The sequence below is a fragment of the Leucoraja erinacea genome, chromosome 25, assembly GCF_028641065.1.
Source record: "Leucoraja erinacea ecotype New England chromosome 25, Leri_hhj_1, whole genome shotgun sequence".
Taxonomy (NCBI): Eukaryota; Metazoa; Chordata; class Chondrichthyes; order Rajiformes; family Rajidae; genus Leucoraja; species Leucoraja erinaceus.
This window is the reverse complement of record NC_073401.1, coordinates 27,083,054-27,100,397: the sequence shown is the minus strand read 5'-3', so window position 1 is coordinate 27,100,397 and position 17,344 is coordinate 27,083,054. Positions and strand designations below refer to the sequence as shown.

The 17,344-nt window shown below is 43.8% G+C and overlaps 1 protein-coding gene and 1 long non-coding RNA gene across 3 annotated transcripts in view; one reads left to right on the top strand and one right to left on the bottom strand.

The window, feature by feature from the left end:
* LOC129709177 (uncharacterized) overlaps positions 1 to 17,344 on the bottom strand; it is a 34,149-nt gene that overhangs the window by 9,685 nt on the left and 7,120 nt on the right. For both annotated transcript variants that reach the window (XR_008725475.1, XR_008725474.1), the window contains exon 2: positions 11,287 to 11,373. This is a non-coding gene — a long non-coding RNA (uncharacterized LOC129709177). The remainder of the gene's footprint in view (positions 1 to 11,286; positions 11,374 to 17,344) is intronic.
* On the top strand, positions 4,117 to 7,032 carry LOC129709172 (uncharacterized). The gene is made up of 2 exons (XM_055655334.1): positions 4,117 to 4,320; positions 4,671 to 7,032. Exon 2 carries the CDS (start codon positions 4,679 to 4,681, stop codon positions 6,986 to 6,988), a length of 2,310 nt encoding a protein of 769 aa, XP_055511309.1. The 5' UTR covers positions 4,117 to 4,320; positions 4,671 to 4,678; the 3' UTR covers positions 6,989 to 7,032.

Here is a 17,344-nt window from a genome sequence, read left to right as displayed (position 1 = left end):
CAGAGGTTGAGGGGAGACCTGATACAAGATTTAAATTATAAGAGGCATAGATAGGGTAGAGAGGCAGAACCCATTTTCTCAGGGTGATACTGTCAAAGACTTGAAGACATAGCTTTAAGGTGAGAGGAGCAAAGTACAGTTTAAAGGAGCTGTACAGGGTAAATGTTTTTACAGGGTGGTGGATGCTTGGAATGTGCTGCCAGAGGTGGTGGTGGAGGTATATATGATAATGGTGTTTAGGATAGCCATAGGGATATGCAGAGAATGGAGGGATATGGATCAGATGTAGGCAGATGAGATTAGTTTAACTTGGCATCATGTTCAGCCTAGACATTGTGGGCTCAACGTCCTGTTCCTTTGTTGTACTGTTAACTTTTTCCCATCTGGTAGGGAACAGAGATTCTATATTTTTTCCCCATTTAAATAACAAATCACTGGTAATTGTAAGACATTTCTTCCAACATATCTTTAAGCTTTGTTCAGCTTCTTTCCCAGTTACTTAGAAAGAGCGAGCTGTGGTAATGGTTAATCTTTTCACTCTCTTTTGAAACATCGTACCTTCCTGTTTTCCACATAGAGGTGAAGTGTTAATGATTTGATAGTTGGGAGACTGGTGATGGGTGGAATTCACTGCAGCGGCCGGAATGTAATAATGTGATGGTGCAGCACATTCACAACCTTTTGGTCTTGATAGTTTCATTGAGAACACTGGCAGAGAAGGAAAGGACAGGATGCAAGCAGTTCATGATGTCAAACCATCTGTTGCACCCATTTGAGTTCAGCTGAACTGTCCAATAACTATCCTCACTTAATCTCACTCTTGTCCAATAGTCAGACACTGCCCGTACTTTAAAAAAAACACCACCAATGCACAGGCTGCTTACTGATTGATTGCTTCTGGCTGTTGATGCTTTTTGCAGTTTTATAACTTCTTGGTGCCTTCTTCAGCAGATTCAAATTGCTAATAGAATACAGTGGTGTTGAAGGGACCAGAAACCATTCTGCTGACTTCAAAGCCTTTTCACTTGCCAATTACTCTAAGCGTGGATAAGTATGCAGTCGTCTAGAAATGCAGCTGATGTGGGGGAAATGAGCAGGGTCCATATGGAGCAGGTTGGCGGTAGACCGTGTCCAACAAGGAATTCACAAAGCAATTCTCCTGTGTATGAAAGTCATAGAGTCAGCCATGCGGCATGGAAACAGGCCCTTCGGCCCAAATCGTCCACGCCAACCAAAAGGTCCCATCTAAGCTAGTCCAAATTGATCATGTTTGGCCCGTATCCCTTAAAACCTTTCCTATCCATGTACCTGTCCAAGTATCTTTTAAATGCTATTTAATACCTGCCTAAACTGCCTCCTTTAGCAGCTCATTCCATATAACCTCTGGGTAAAAAAGTTGCCTCACAGTTTTTTTTTATTAAGCCTTGTCCCTCTCATCTTAAACATATGCCCTCTGGTTCTTGATTCTCCTACCCTGGGTAAAAGACTCCGTGTGTTTCGAGTCACCACAGTAAATGAATAGCTTGTTACTGGATGATGATGATGCTATGAGATAAGATGTGGGTAGACAACCTGTGCATATTTGTAACATGCATACGATGTAATGCCATAGAACATTAATATGTTGAAATAAGGCTTTTGTTTCCAGCATCTTTTTGGAACAACTCTGTGATAAAATGCTGAGGGTAGCAACTAACAATTCATGGTGGTCTGTTAAGGGCTTGTCCCACTTATGTGTTTTTCTCGGCGACACGTCATAGCCACAGCAGGTCGCCGAAAATTTTCAAAATAGTTAAAATCCAGCAGCGACCAGAAAAAAGTACGACTCTTTTGGCCGCTACTCACAACCATACAGGCTTCACCCCGCGGTGCTGGCAACCCGCTGAAAAAAATTGCATAAGTGGAACAGGCCATTAACATATTTCACATCGTTGCCATCATGAAAAGCAACCCATGCTATGAGTTGTCAGTTGACATGCAGAATGAGGAAGTGCAGAAAGACCATGGTAACTACTGTCAGTAATTGTTACTTTATTATCACATGTACTTGGTTACAAGGAATGCAAAGAGTCGCCACATAGGGTGACAACAAAGTTACAAAAGTATTCAGCATAGTCCCGATGGTCCCTCATCCTTCTAATCCTCCCCCCCCCCCTCCCCCCCCCGACCGTTTGTTCTCGTGGACCCACCACTCCAGGTCCCTTTGTTCTTGGTGGCTCCCCCATGCCGGGTCCCTCTTTGTTCTCTCAGCGCCCCCCCCCATGTCGGGTCCCTTTGTTCTCGGTGGCACATCCTCGACCGACTGCTCGGACTCATGTGGCCCGTCCTCGGCTGATCGCTGGCACTCACGTGTGCAACGGCTCTCCGACGACCCTCCACTCTCACCGACATCCCTCCTCGCTCGGCTGCCAGGCCCGTCCTTGTCCTTTGTTCATGGCGGAGCTACCTTCTGTACTGGCGTAGCGCTCACAGAGAGCTCCAAACAAGTGAATTGGGGGCAATAGAATCAACACAGCCTTGGTTAATCTTACCTTCAACATCTTACTTTCTCTCATCCATGCCCTGTTACTTTTAGACTTGACTGTTCCAATGTTCCTCTGGTTATCCCTGTATTTTACCTTACATAAAATCTGCAGCAGTCATTTACAATTCTGGTCCCCATATGTTAATTATCGCCAGATATTGTTCAATCTTTATAACTATCACTTTCCCCAGATAGTGCCTCTAAAATCTTCAGTTGGTAGTTTATGGGCCTAAATTACCACGGGACATTTGCACACGGTGATTCACGAACAAAGCATGACCACATTCCCCAGATATTTCTTTGTGCTAAAATAGAAGCTGCAACATTTGGCTTGAGGTGCTGTGTCATAGTTATACATGAACAACAGAGTTTTGCACCACGTCCACTTTGGAAAGTTGAGCTTCAAGTTCTATACAGCTCGGTGTCTATCTAGGTTCCCATCCTTCTCCGAGGGTTGCCACCTTGTTGTGGTGGTCAAGCTTGTATGTGGCTCCGATCCTGAAGGCTAAACTGTGTGGAGCTATGCTCCTGGCATGCACCCATGTTGTGCAGGTCAGCTGGGGAAGGTTTCTGACAGATCGCAGTCCTGGAAGAAGACCTCAATGGCAGATGGTGGCTGGCCATTATGTGGAACACTATAACGGCTGAGAAGGCAGAAGAAAGCTGCTGCTGGGTGAGACACCAAACCATCGTGGAGTCCATGCAGTTGAACTGGGCTCTGTCTCCGTCAAGGACCATGTGGTGGCTGTTCGTGCACTAGTCTCCCCATGTCAATAGATGTCATGCACAGGCATGCACCTGGAGGGACAATGAAGTGTGTGCATCCATCATAGATCTCTCCAGCCATCTCAAAGTCCACAGAAAGGACCGACCAGGAGGACAATCATACTTGACTTTAAGTGATCGTCAATGAGGTTGTCATCTTGGACCTCTGCAGTATTCAGAAACAAAGTGGGCATATTTGCTATACTGCAATCAGCAGGGGTCAAGTTATTAACAAGTCACAATCCCTAAGCTTGTACTTCGAGAGTATCGATATTACACTCTAATGTCAGCCCCTCAATGGTGATGAATCCAAACACTTTGTTCCCTTCCTTCAAAGTGCTAATTGAAGGTACATCCACCCCCACCCCCACCCATGTTTCCTCGCCAAAATTTGCATTCTTTGCATACTATAGCCAATATTAGTACAATTGTATTCTTTACAAGTGTCACTTAAGAAATATTGAAGACTAATTTACTTGATTTTTTTCTTTGCTCTTCTTTCTCTTTAAACAGGCAATCAGACACATTTTTTTTCTTCCTTAATGGTTGATTTATCAGACATTCCCATAGAACCCGGGATGTCTCTGTTTTGTACAGCTCAGTTGCGGAGCCATTAGCACATTCACTATCAAAGGCATCGGATTTCTCAAATGAAAGTCTATCCATGCCTCTACCAATCGGCCTCACTGTGAGTAGAAGTTTGTTTATATGCAAGTTAAATTCAAATCTCTCTGGGTCTGAAAGTAAACACATTATGTCAGTCGAACAGACTGCGGCATTCAGTACTTATTAGTCAGGAACCAATGCAAAGAATTTAAAATCCTACCTCTTCAAAGAGATTGTTTATAACCAATGAGATGAAGGGTTTGCAATGCAAATGATTTTCCATGTTGATATATGAGCCAAAGGTCAATGATCGAGATAAGAGATTGTACCATTGCATCAGTTTGCCTGAGCTTTCACTTCAGCTACTGTCAGCGCGTGGTCTCTTGTAAACCTGCTTCTGGATCACCTATTTAAAAAAAGGACTGGTAAGAGTCTGTGGGAGGGGGACATTAAAGGGAGTGTGTACCTCGTGAGAGGATTTTGTTGCTTTTCTGTTACTGCAGTGGATTTTCATGGCATAAGTCATTCTGTGTTACCCACCTTAATTACACCCAGCCAATCAGCTGCCTCTTGTTTAATTCAGTCGACTGCATCACCCTAGTAGGAAAGGGATGAGCAGTATGGCTAGGCATTCAACTACATAGCTTTAAAAGGACAGTGCCTCGTGTAGATTCATTGGGGGTTGGATGAGCTTAAACAAGCTCTGCTTTGTGTGGATTGGAAAGTTTGTATTCTTGCTTTTAAAATCCCTGTCTGTTTCTTCCTCTTTATCAAGTGTTTGAAATGGAGCAAGCAAAAGAGTTTCAAGGCATTGAGGAAGACCGGATAAATACGGACATCGATCGTCATTCCCAAGCAAGAAGTTCTAACATCAGTGTGAAGTCTGCTCCTTTTTCCAGCAGTGTGAAGCAGGGCGACACAGAAACCAAACTCCTTCAACAATGCGTGGAACAGCTTGAGCAGGTGGTAAAAGGGCCGCTGCAGAGTGAGAAAATCGATGAAGACAATTCAGAACAGAAATTAGATTTTACTGCTGTGAAACTTGAGAAGGACACTGAGAATGCAAACAGTGGAAAGGAAACTGATTCAATTTGTGACAGGGAAATAGAAATTAAAGATAATGTCTGGCTTGCTTCAGCATGCCAGCGTGCTGAAAATGAATCTGCTGGACAACAACAGGATTGGAAACGTCAGATAGCTTTTCCTTTACCTTTACAGCAGAAATATAATACATCAGAAACTGTGAGTAACACTGAAGTGGAGAAAGTGGAAGAAGCATTTCTGGAGCCCATTAGGCAACAGTCTGAGGAGAAACCATTGAGTGAGAACTGGCTAAAGAACGAGGCTGAATGCCAAACAATGGGCCTCAACATGGAATCACTCCAAGGGAAGGACATTTGGGACGGTGAGGCCATTTCTAGTTGCGTTGTAAGTGAGCAAAAAGAAACTGTGGGGACAATATGCGAAAGGGACGGAGCTACACTTGCGTTGGCTGCGTCCATGGACAAGTACAATCAGAAAGAAGAACAAGCAGGTATTGCAGGAGAAGGAATTGAAAACACAACAGCAGATCTATGGATGATTACTACGGGTGATAATCAAGATGGCGACGAGGCTGTTGATGTTGAAGTGAAGGCTTATGGAGGTGGCCGGGGGCTAAAGCGTTTTCTCTCTCAGACTGAGCTATATCTCGTCAAATCAGATCAACAAGCGGACCAGCTCGATGATACAAGCCACTTGGCAGATCTAAATGCAGTTCCTTGTGGAGATGTAGCTATTCCCAACGTGATCCCACAGAGCGACCAATACACCCTGGCCAGCACCACAGATCTAAATTCAGAAGCTGGTGAAGCAAAGCAGACCGAACCAGAAAATGGAGATAAATGTATGGCGGAGAGACCCAGAGAATCTGCTGACGACAGTCAGAGTGCTGCACAGGATGGCAGTCCTGATGGAAAATCCAATTCATCCATCTCCTGGGCGAGGTCACAAATAGATAACGGGTCCAATCATGCTGCCATTGCCGAACAAGTCAGTCAGTCAAACCAAACTTCAAAAGATGATTTTTACTCTGACTTCAGTCAGGCTGAGGAGAGCAGGCCAGGCAGCAGCGGACTGGTTGAAAGTGCATCCTGCAGAGAGCTGGACAGAGGTAATTCTCAAGAGCAGGCCGACACATCTTGCCATGTTGACTGGGTGCAGGCGAGTGATCTGGAGCAAGTTGTGTGCCCTGGAAACCAGAGTCAGTTTGATCAGAATGGAAAAGGTAATTCAGCTCAACAATTTCTGAAAAGTGTATGTGGGTCTGCTCTGGACCAGGTTGCACCAGGTATGCAGCATGTAAACACAAGTGCAACTCTCTGCAGTGACAGGACCACTGATAAACTGCTCAGTCCATCTCACACGACTGACAGCAGTGGCCGGGACAAGCCGCTGCAGCAAGCAGACCTGCTGGCTGAATCTGATCAAAGAGCAGAGAGGGTACAGAGCAAGAAACCCGGCTTCTCTGATGGGACTGAAGACGGCCATCCTCATCTAGCAACACACAGCAAGAACGACCTGGTGCATCATCAGCAGCCCAGCAAAGCCAATCAAGCCCCAGAGGAGGGCCATAGTAGGGAAGAGAGTGAATTGTGCAAAACCGCTCCCAGCGTTCCTGTCGATGGGAGTGACCAAACTGACGACGGTGGGCTCCCTTCCCAAAATGTCGGCACGGAGATTGAATGTGGCAAAGGCCTGAAGGGTAAGCTGGCTGGTGTACCTGAGAAAGGCAGTGTTCCTGTCGACCTCACTGACATGAAGATTGGACAGGGAACAGAACATGTCCGCCAGCCACCTGATGCAGGTTCACACACTGGGATCAAAACAACTGCTAACGCTGCAGCATCAAACCGGCTTCCAGGACCCCTTGTGGTAAAAGACCAAGAAGTACCAGCAAAGATGTTGACCAACAAGGCAGATCCGATGACTGAGCCAAAGCCTGATTCTGAAGAGCTTGTTAATGTTTCTGATATTAAAAAAGCATTTGAGAAAAAGGACCAGAAAAAGAAGGCGCCAGAAGCTAAGAAGAAATCAGGTAATTTGTTCTTTTAAATAGTTCAGCATTTTGCAAAGGTGAATAAGCAGCTGTTCTATCACTATATGGCAATGGTGCTCATTTATTTCAGTGTCAGGAGTGGGAGTGCAAAATGGTTTAGTGTGATGCTATATTGGACTAGAAGGAGCTCGCCTGGCTAATCCTTTCGCTACAACTGCTGTGCAGTCTGACATTAAGGATGAAATGGAGAAAGCATATACTCAAAATATAATCAAGAGAGCGTGGCTGATAGGAGAGGTGTGTCAAGATTCCCTGGGAGAAAGGGGGTTGGCTAGATGGCGTTGTGGTGGTTGGTACAAAACATGTTCAGGTGTTCACTGAAGTTTGCTGCATTGTACCCTAGCACAATCCAATTCTGCACTTGGTCAAGGTGTTGGGAAACAGACATAACTGATTTGGAATCATAAGGTGGAAATGAACAATTTGCAATATCATCCATCTCCATTGATCAACCTGTGTCCCACCCACCACAACCGCGACTTGCACCCGCTCACTCCACCACCTCTAATAACATGGCAGGACAATCAAGTGGCCCGCCGTTGATGGTTGGAATCTGAAATGCAATTGTAACCAGAAAAGTTGAAAATTCAAGGGGTTTTTGAGGCTGACTTTTAAGTGTAGAAACAATGCACAGTTCCACCTAGGCAGGAGGGACTGGGCAAGTTACATTTTTGCTCAATTGTTAAGTATACTGACAGGAAATTGTCAGGAAATATCAGGAATATTCAGACTCTTCAAGACAAGCAGTTAGGAATAAGTGTTTAAAAAATGAAATGTAAAAGGTTAATTGTGCAAACAATGTTGACTGATGAAATATTTGGTCTTGATTTGAATAAGGACTTCTTTGTACAGAGTGCTTGTTACTTGGAATGGGGAGTGGCAGAACAGAAACCAGACTTAAAATCTGAGCTACAAGTTACATCAGTTTGTTGTTTATCCCTACAATTGGCATAGTGGTGCAGCGGTAAAGTTGCTGCTTTACAGCACCAGAGATCTGAGTTTGACCTGGAGTTTGGTGCTCTCTGTATGGAGTTTGCACGTTCTCCAGGTGCTCCGGTTTCCTCCCACATTCCAAAGCCGTACAGGTTTGTAGGTTAATTGGCTTCTGTAAATTGTCCCTCGAGTGTAGTATAGAATTAGTGTATGGGGCTGGTTGGCGCGGACTTGGTGGGCCGAGGGGCCTGTTTCTATGCTGTATCTCTAAAACTAATTGGAAAAGTAACATAAGACTGAAATCAGCAGTCAATTTTGCACTAAAATATGTCACTTACAGCTTCTGTGGTCTTGCTGAATTTCTTGATGCTCGTGACCTCCATTTTATTATTTGCTTTTATTAATTTGGGGATTTGCAGTTGTGACTTTCATTCATTTGATTACGTTTTCAAGAAACATCAGCAGAATGACTATCAAGTGAAATGATAAACAATAGCAGAGCCCACGATAAGGATGCATAAGGATCCATGGTTGACTTGGTCGTGCAAATTTAGAACATTGTGGGGCAAGTTTTTGTAAGCAGAGGGTGATGGGTGTCTAGAACGTGTCGCTGAAGGCAGATACGATAGTGACATTTAAGTAGCGTTTAGATATGAAGGAAATTAATGGGTATGGATCAGATGCAAGCTGGGGTGATTAGTTTAACTTGGCATCTTGTTCGGCACGGACACTGTGGGCCGAAGGGCCAGTTCCTGGGCTGAAGTGTTATATGTTCTATGCATGTTAACACAAAGTACAGATGTCATAATGCCCTTAAGGAAAGGTAAACCTCCACGGAATATTAGAGCCTTTAAAATGTCAAAAAAGGTTGTTGTAAACTGAAACTTTAAACAACTCTGCATATCAGGCAGCATCTGTGGACGCAGCAATGAAGCTTCCTTATAACGGCCTGTCCTCACCCTGTCAGAGGTCTTTCATTTGTTCTTATCATTCCGCTCTCACCCTCTCTGAATCGTAAAATTGTTTTCTCTCTATCCCAGCTTTGATGAAGAATCTTTGACTTGAAACATTAACCCCCTTTCTCTTTCACTCTGATCTGCTGAGCATTTTAAGTATTTTCTGTTGTTATTGTGAAAGACGTACTTATTTGATTTGATCGGTTCGAGGAGAGGTATCTAAAATCCTTGGAGCCAAAGTCACAATAGCCAATTTATATTATCTGTACTTGGAGCATGTAAAATAAGACAGTTCCATAAATTCTGGCATGATGTTCTAGCCCTGTTTCAATAACATACTATTTTGTTGAGTTCTTGATGAGGGCTGCCAAGACGTCTATTGAATATGAGCAGAAGCCTAACATCAGGTCCTCTGTAATACAGATCAGAAATGATAATTCCAAGAAATCATTAAAGGTGCATTCACCTGCAAAAACACAGCACCACTAGAATTTCTAATGACTAAAAAAGGGCACCTTTAGTGAGATAATACTGACATGGTCATGGAAATATAGATTTCTAGAATTTGTTTCAAAGCCTCAGAAATCAGGAAGCTTTGGGCCAATCTGTTCTAGTTGGAGAACATGGAAGAACATGAATTTTGGGAAGCTATTCAACAAATGATGAACATAGAGAAGAACTCCCTTGCCCAAAGAGTTAGTTGAGTTAGAAGTCACAGAGTGCTGGAGTAGCTCAGCGGGTCAGGCAGCATCTCATGAGAACATGGATAGGTGATTTTTTTGGGTCGAGAAATATTGCATATTCATGTTCAGTCTGAAGAAGAGTCCTGACTTGAAACATCACCTATCTACCTTGGGCTGAAGAAGTCCCGACCCAAAACAACGCCTATCCATGTTAACCAGTCTAAAGAGTGGTCCCGACCCAAAACAGCGCCTATCCATGTTCTCCTGACACCCAGGTTACGTTAACCGATTAAGTTAACAGGTTCAATTTAATGAGGAGCTAACATTAGCAGGCTCCACTTTCCTGGACATGCAGTTACAAGTGCTTAAAGCTCCTTTGCTCTGCATTACTTCACCCAGACTTTAATTATAGATTCTTGATTCTCAGTTTTGAAGGCAAGCATGATTACAGAAGTGTCACTGACAGCTTATTGATGACATTCATTTAAGGCCCAGCCATTAAAACGTAGTTACCTCGTAGATGTCACCCTCTGCTGGAGGGACATGAAGTAAACAGAAAGGAAGCCCCCATGGGATCGAGGATGACTTCCTTCCTTCCTTATATGCGATTTGAGAATGACGATGAAATGATGTTGACTCTTCCTTGGTGGGGTAAGGGATGTCTGCTCTTTCTACCATTTATAATGGGTTTCTGTTTGCACCCAGTTAAGGGACACAAGGTTTTTGGTGACACCCTGAATGTTCTTTTTCTACTTTAAATGGTCATGGACCAGGGATTCCATTTGTTGTTACATTATTTTCCAAGGATGCTTTGAGAACATTGTTGAATAATTTTCTCAGTTCTCCTGGTAATGTCTCAACATGTTGGAACTCAGACTATTTTAAGAGACTGTGTCATGCATGCAAATTCAGTCACGTGCCCTATTGGTGTTGAACATGTTGGTTCACTGATGCTACCAGTATTTAGATTATTGTAGCGATACTGAGTGGAAACAGGTCCTTTGGCTCACAGTGTCTGCCTGACCAGTGATCACCCCATTGGTGTTGAACATGTTGGTTCACTGGTTCACCAGCACTATCCTACCTGCTAGGGACAATTTTCAATTTTTACCAAAGCCAATTGACCTACAAACCTGTACTTCTTTGGAGTGTGGGTGGAAACTGGAGCACCCATGGAAAACCAACGCAGTCATAGGGAAAACGTACAAACCCCATACAGACTGCACCCGCAGTCAGGATCGAACACAAATCTCTGGCACTGTGAGACAGCAACTCTACTGCTGCACTACCATGCTGCTCTTGGCACCAGTGGAAACAGATGATTTTGCAGTGGGATTTTGCGAAGGATTTGCTGGCTGCTGTAGGTCTGTGGAATGGGAAGGGGGCATTTCCGGGTGCCTTCTCTCCTCTAACAGCTATCCACCGCAATGCCACGGTGTCGCCCATACTGAACTTGTTTGACATCTGAATGATAAGAAATAGGAGAACCCCTCCTTATTCCACATGTTGCTTCCATTCCTTTCAGAGAGATGCTGCCTGACCCACCGAGTTACCCCAGCACTTTGTGTTTGACTCCATACCAATATTGTAGCTCGTGACAAGACTCTGGAATACCTGGAATCTCAATGAAATTCAGCTTTCCTATGCCAGCATGGCCTTTGACATCTAAGGAGAAGTACGTTTCTCTCCTGTGCACTGTTGTTTGCTCCAGATAGTCCATACCTCTGAAATGTATAGGAAAATGGGAATCACTGCTTCCAAGTACACTGTGGCTTTTAGTCCAGATCTTGATCTTCAAACGTTCTTCTCCTGGAGGGAATGGAAGTAACATGTTGAACAAGGAGGGTGCTCCTATTATCATTCAGACAAGTCAAACAAGTTCAGTTTACGGACACTGTGGCACAGCGGTGGAGTAGCTGTTAAGAGGAGAGAAGGCACCCGGAAATGCTCCCTTCCCATGCCACAGACATACTGTAGCAGCCAGCAAATCCATCCCAGTCTCACAAATACTCATTCATGTGTATGGAGTGTCCATAAGTTGACCATGGGTAACCTGGGGAAGACCTATACATTGTAGCAACAGTATCCTTGGAATAAACGTACAAGTTTGCCACTGGTAGATGCTTCATGCAGCAGGAATACTGATTACTTTATGAAACAGTTACAATTTTTTATAGTGTTCTTAACTTCTATCAATGGTAGATACAGTGCTTTCAATGCACTTTGCAAATCTTTTCTTTTTAGGGTTTGCAAGCCATTTGTGCCATTGTGATAAACGCACATTAATATATTCATTTATAATTTATTCTCTGTTCTTGAAAGGAAAAACTTTGGTTATTTTAAACAGGACATACTACAGTAACACACACAGACAGCAAACTGAATAATTTCCAATCAGTTATAGACTTTGTTACTAACATTAAATGGGATGATTTCAAGGTCAAAGCTACTATTATAAAACACTAAATTCTGCATGAACAAGACAACTTTGAGGTTTCCATTAAAGATTATAACCTTTATATCATACTTAAATAGCTGTTGTTGGCAAGGGTCGCTCTGGGGTCAAGATAATTGAACTAAACAGCTGTGGATCATGGACAGTAACAGGGATATAAGTGAGATTGTGGAAAGATACTGCACACAGTAATGTGTGAGAACCAAGAGGGACTGTGTGGGGGTCAGAGTCGAGGGGAAATGTGACATTACTATTTATATATACCCGAGTCACTCTTTGTTTTAATTTTATACATCTATAACAAGCTTGTTATCAACTGTACTGCTGCGCAGCGATAAAGTTGCTGCCTAACAGCGCCAGAGACCCTGGATCGATCCTGACCTCGAGTGTTGTCTATATAGAGTTTGCACTTCTCCCTGTGGCTGCGTGGGTTTTCTTCAGGTGCTCCGGTGTACTTCCACATTACAAAGATTCCAAAATATGGCGACTGTTCATTTGTGCATTGTGGGTTATGCAAAAGAATTTCACTGTACTGTGCAGATGTGACAATAAAGAACAATTGAATCATTGAGGTTTGTAGGATAGTACGGGTGATCGTTGGTTGGCGTGGACATGTTGGGCTGAAGATCCTGTTTCCATGGTGTATCTCTAAACCAGCTTTTATGCTTTTTTGCTTTTCGGGGCACCGTGCCGTAAACACACCCAGCAACTGCACTCTTCTGCCACAAGATGGAAGCAGGAAAGCACAAAGGTGTAGGTCTATTCCTGTACTGCCAGGGTGCAAGGTGGCCACCTATGGTAGTCATACTACCATAGCAATCCACTCTCATTAAACAGCCAGGTACAACACCATAACCCACAAGAACAGGAACACAGGCAGGTGCAGAAACAGAGACATGAGAGACGGAAGGTGTGCACCTGAGCCCATGCATTACTGGAAGTGGCCAGGTGTGACAGCAGGGGCGAGGCCAAGTGTGGAGTCAGAAACATGCCTATGTGTGTGCAGCTGAGAATGTGGACAGGAGTGTCGTTCTGCAACCGAGCATGTGGGCAGATGTGTGAATGGCTGCAGGCCAGGTGTGTGAGCAGAGTGTAGCCGGGAACAGGGCAGATCTGTGGCTTGGGCGAGAATTAGAGGCCGGGAATGTGACTGGGATAAGGAATGGAGACAGTGAATGTGGCTGGGGTGCGAATCAATAAATGAGGCTGCAATTAGGAACGGAGGCAGGGAATGGGGTTGGGACCTGGAATGGAAGCAGGAAATGGGGCTGAGGCAGGGTTGCGTCTGGGACTAGGAATGGAGTCAAGGAATGTGGCTGGGGCAGGTCTGTGGCCGAGATGAATAATGAAGACAGGGAGTGTGGCTGGGACAGATTTGTGGCTGGGTTCAGGAATGGAGGCAGGAATTTGCTGGGAGTATGGCCAGCGATGCACAGAGAAAGAAGGGCAGTGCTGTGGCAGAGGGGATTGATTCCGAAGCAGGGACGATGAGAGTAAGAGGTGTAAAGGTAGGGGGAACGAGGTCCAGATGAGGTAGTGAAGAGAGGGCAGTGTGTGTGTGTGTGTGTGTGCACATGGCAACAAGCTGAGACATGCCTATGTGCACATCTAACAATGTGCAAGCACAATATCCATGCGGCAGTCTGTTTTCCAGACATCTTGGACCCCCTCCCTCTGGATCCAGGGCACACTCTATTAAGCTCTTGTGGTAGCAGATGTGCAATGTCTACCCCACATTGAAATAAAGTCACACACAGGCAACTTCCATTCAGTAAGATTGACATGAACACATTCAAAAAAAACGTATTGTCCAGATATTGATATAGTTTCACAAGGTGTTTTTCATTCTAACCTCATTCTAACCTGAGTTGCTATAGTCACAGAGAAACAGTATGGAAATGAATGGCTCACTTATTCCCTTTATCCTGCATCTGTACACTGAGGACAGCTCAATTGTAATCGTGTATAGTCTTCCCACGGACTGGATAGCAGGCAAGAAAAAGCTTTTCACTGTAACTCGGTACATGTGACAATAAACTTAACTCATTGCATTCACAATGACCATCAACCAATCTTTTTGTGTTGCCATTTGAACACTTGACCTCTGATTTATCATTAATATTTTTTTGATTGTGGCAAAACATTCTCCATCATAACATGTTACTTGTAAAATGTGGAAAATTCAATAACTAATCGTTAAACATCAAAGTTAGCATTTAACGTCACATTTTAACCACTCATGCCTTTCAGTTTTCTCTTGCTGCTGATAGACTCCAGGAATCTGTCAGTGAGGCATTCACCTTATTTAACACCACATCCTTGAAACTACCCTGAGTTAATTTACATTCCAGATTTCCTCACAACATTCGTACAATAATTTTTAAAAAATGTGCAAACCGTAGCAGCCAAATCGCAATGCTGCGAAATTACAAGACCATCGTTTCAGTATTAGCTGTGGCACAGACTGCCTGTTGGTAATGGTGGTCAAGTTCGACTCCCACTTGATTGCAAAAGTCGAGGCTGGCTCGCCATTTGAATGCTGCACTGTTAAGAGATGCTGGTCCAAAAAATGCTTTACTATTTTTCAATGATGTTAAAACATAGTGAATCAGCCAAATGCAGTTTGTGAAGGTCCCATAAAAACTGGTATTTAAATTGCAAGGTTCACAGTACAGCATAGTTAAGATTCCCAGTCTCAATTTCAGGACAGCAGACTCTACTGATCTAAAACAAGTTCCCTGAGCTTCAGACACTTTCTGTCCAGGTTCATATCACAAATCAAGCAGCACTCTTCCCGCTGCAGGGTGTGCTCCAACAGGAGAGTACTCCCATGGGGGGCAGAAAGACTTTCCTGAACAGGCTGATACAAAACAGAGCCCACAAGAAGCATTCGCTTTGTGTAAGGGCACCCTCCAGGGCTACAATTATGAACTCCTAGCAGGGGGTTGTCAAGGGAGTGTTTGTGAGAAATGATACCACAGGAGTGCAACATATGATTACGTGCACTTTAGGGGAAGCCTGCAGTGTAGGCAAATCACAAAGTGCGAAACACAAAGTGCTGGAGTAACTCAGCGTGCCAGGCAGCATCATCCATGTCCTCCAGAGAGGCTGCCTGACCTGCTGAGTTACTCCAACACTTTGTGTTCTGCACAAGACACAAACATTTGCTGTTCCTCGTGAGGTATTTTCTCTATGAGTTTAAGTGGCTGCCCTAATGGAGAGCTGAAAAGCGAAACGTGTGTTGTAATGGAGCTCCACAGTAGCAGGGAAGAGTGATCCTGAGGCTGTGAAGCTAGCAGTAATCATGGCATTAAACCAGGGGAGAAGAAACTGAGAAATATGAAAAGGTACATTAATGAAAGATATGGAAAAAGACAAATCAAAGCCAGCAACGATGATCGAGGAAAGGTGGAGCCCATAATGGTCCATTGTTTGCTTGGGGAAGGTGATAACGAGTAATACAAACAGTGAAACTCAGCGGGACGACAGTGAAACTAGTACGACTTGGGTGGGGGAGGGACAGAGAGAAAGGATGCAAGGGTTACCTGATGTTAGAGAAATCAATATTCATACCGCTGGGTTGTAAGCTGCCCAAGCAAAATATCAGGTGCTGTTCCTCCAATTTGCTTTTGGTCTCACTGTGACAGTGGAGGAGGCCCAGGACAGAAAGGTCATTATAGGAATGGGAAGGAGAGTTAAAGTGTTTGGCAACCGGGAGATATTCAACCGGGCAATATTCTACATTGTCAAGCAGATGGCAGTGTTGTAATTATACTGGAACAATTTGGACAGAGGCGTGGCTAGCTCTGGAGAGGCAGTGAGATTAGGGCCTTGGTCAGCTGAAAGCAAAACAGCAAATGGTAAAGTGATCAGTATAAATCAGGCTTGTGTAAGTGTGCTGAATTAGAACAAAGAACAGTATAGGTAGACACAAAATGCTGGAGTAACTCAGCGAGAGAGGCAGCATCTCTGGAGAGAAGAAATGGGTGACGTTTCGGGTCAAAACCCTTCTTCTGCCTATTCCGCTGAGTTACTCCAGCATTTTGTGTCTACTTTCGATCTAAACCAGCATCTGCTTCAAACAAATGCCTCAAAACTCATTGGCCGGCGGTTCATTCTACAACAAGACAATGATCCCAAACATACTGCTAAAGCAACAAAGGAGTTTTTCAAAGCTGAAAAATTGTCAATTCTTTAGTGGCCAAGTCAATCACCCGATCTGAACCCAATTGAGCATGCCTTTTATATGCTAAAGAGAAAACTGACGGGAACTAGCCCCCAAAACAAGCATAAGCTAAAGATGGCTGCAATACAGGGCTGGCAGAGCATCACCAGAGAAGACACCCAGCAACTGGTGATGTCCATGAATTGCAGACTTCAAGCAGTCATTGCATGCAAAGGATATGCAACAAAATACTAAACATGACTACTTTCATTTACTTGACTGTGTCAATTCATTTACTGTGTTCCAAACATTATGGTGCCCTGAAATGGGGGGGGACTATGTATAAACACTGCTGTAATTTCTACATGGTGAAACCAAAATGTATAAAAATGGCCTTTATTAAAATCTGACAATATGCACTTTAACCACATGTGATTTTTTTCTATTACAAATGTCAAATTGTGGAATACAGGGGCAAATAAATAAATGACGGGTTTTCGTCCCAAATGTTATGGAGGGCACTGTACTTCCCTCTGCAAAGAATATTGTTTATTTAAACAATTAGGCTTAAGCACTTTGATGCAGAATTGACAATGTTTGCAGATTTGTACTTGATATCATCCATTTATGTAGCTTCACTGGGCTTGAGCATTTTTGGCTTGGGAAATTGTGGTTGACAAAAGGTACTAGCAGCAGAAATACAGCGGGAATCATTGCTGGCTATCATTCTATTTTCCAACTATTTAATTTTGAAATCAAAAGGTCTTAGCTTAAGGAGAATGATTAGCTTGTAGGGTTCACGCTCAGTGTCAGGTGAGAGGTGAATGGTGTGAACAGAGTCGACTAAGTTGTGACCATAGACAGGTATATATGCATGAGCCTGTGAGTGAGGCACCGGAAGCTAATGAACCTGCACAAAGATGGGTGTGATAGGTATGCAATGCATGTAAGGCATTAGCCTTGCCCCAGTAGTGATACCGATATCTGAGTCAGAAGTTTGTAGGTTCACTTGCAGTCCACAACTTAGAACGCATAGTTCAGGGGTGCATATGAATGCATTGTTAAGCATATAGTCAGGTGCCAGAGGAGTCAGGGTCACTTATCAGGTCGATTTCATGATTTAACAATTAAGAGTTGAAAAGTTTCCAGGTAATCTAGCC

Excerpts from the sequence above, each read along its gene's own strand:
- LOC129709172 (XM_055655334.1), top strand. The coding sequence starts at position 4,679 with ATGGAGCAAGCAAAAGAGTTTCAAGGCATTGAGGAAGACCGGATAAAT.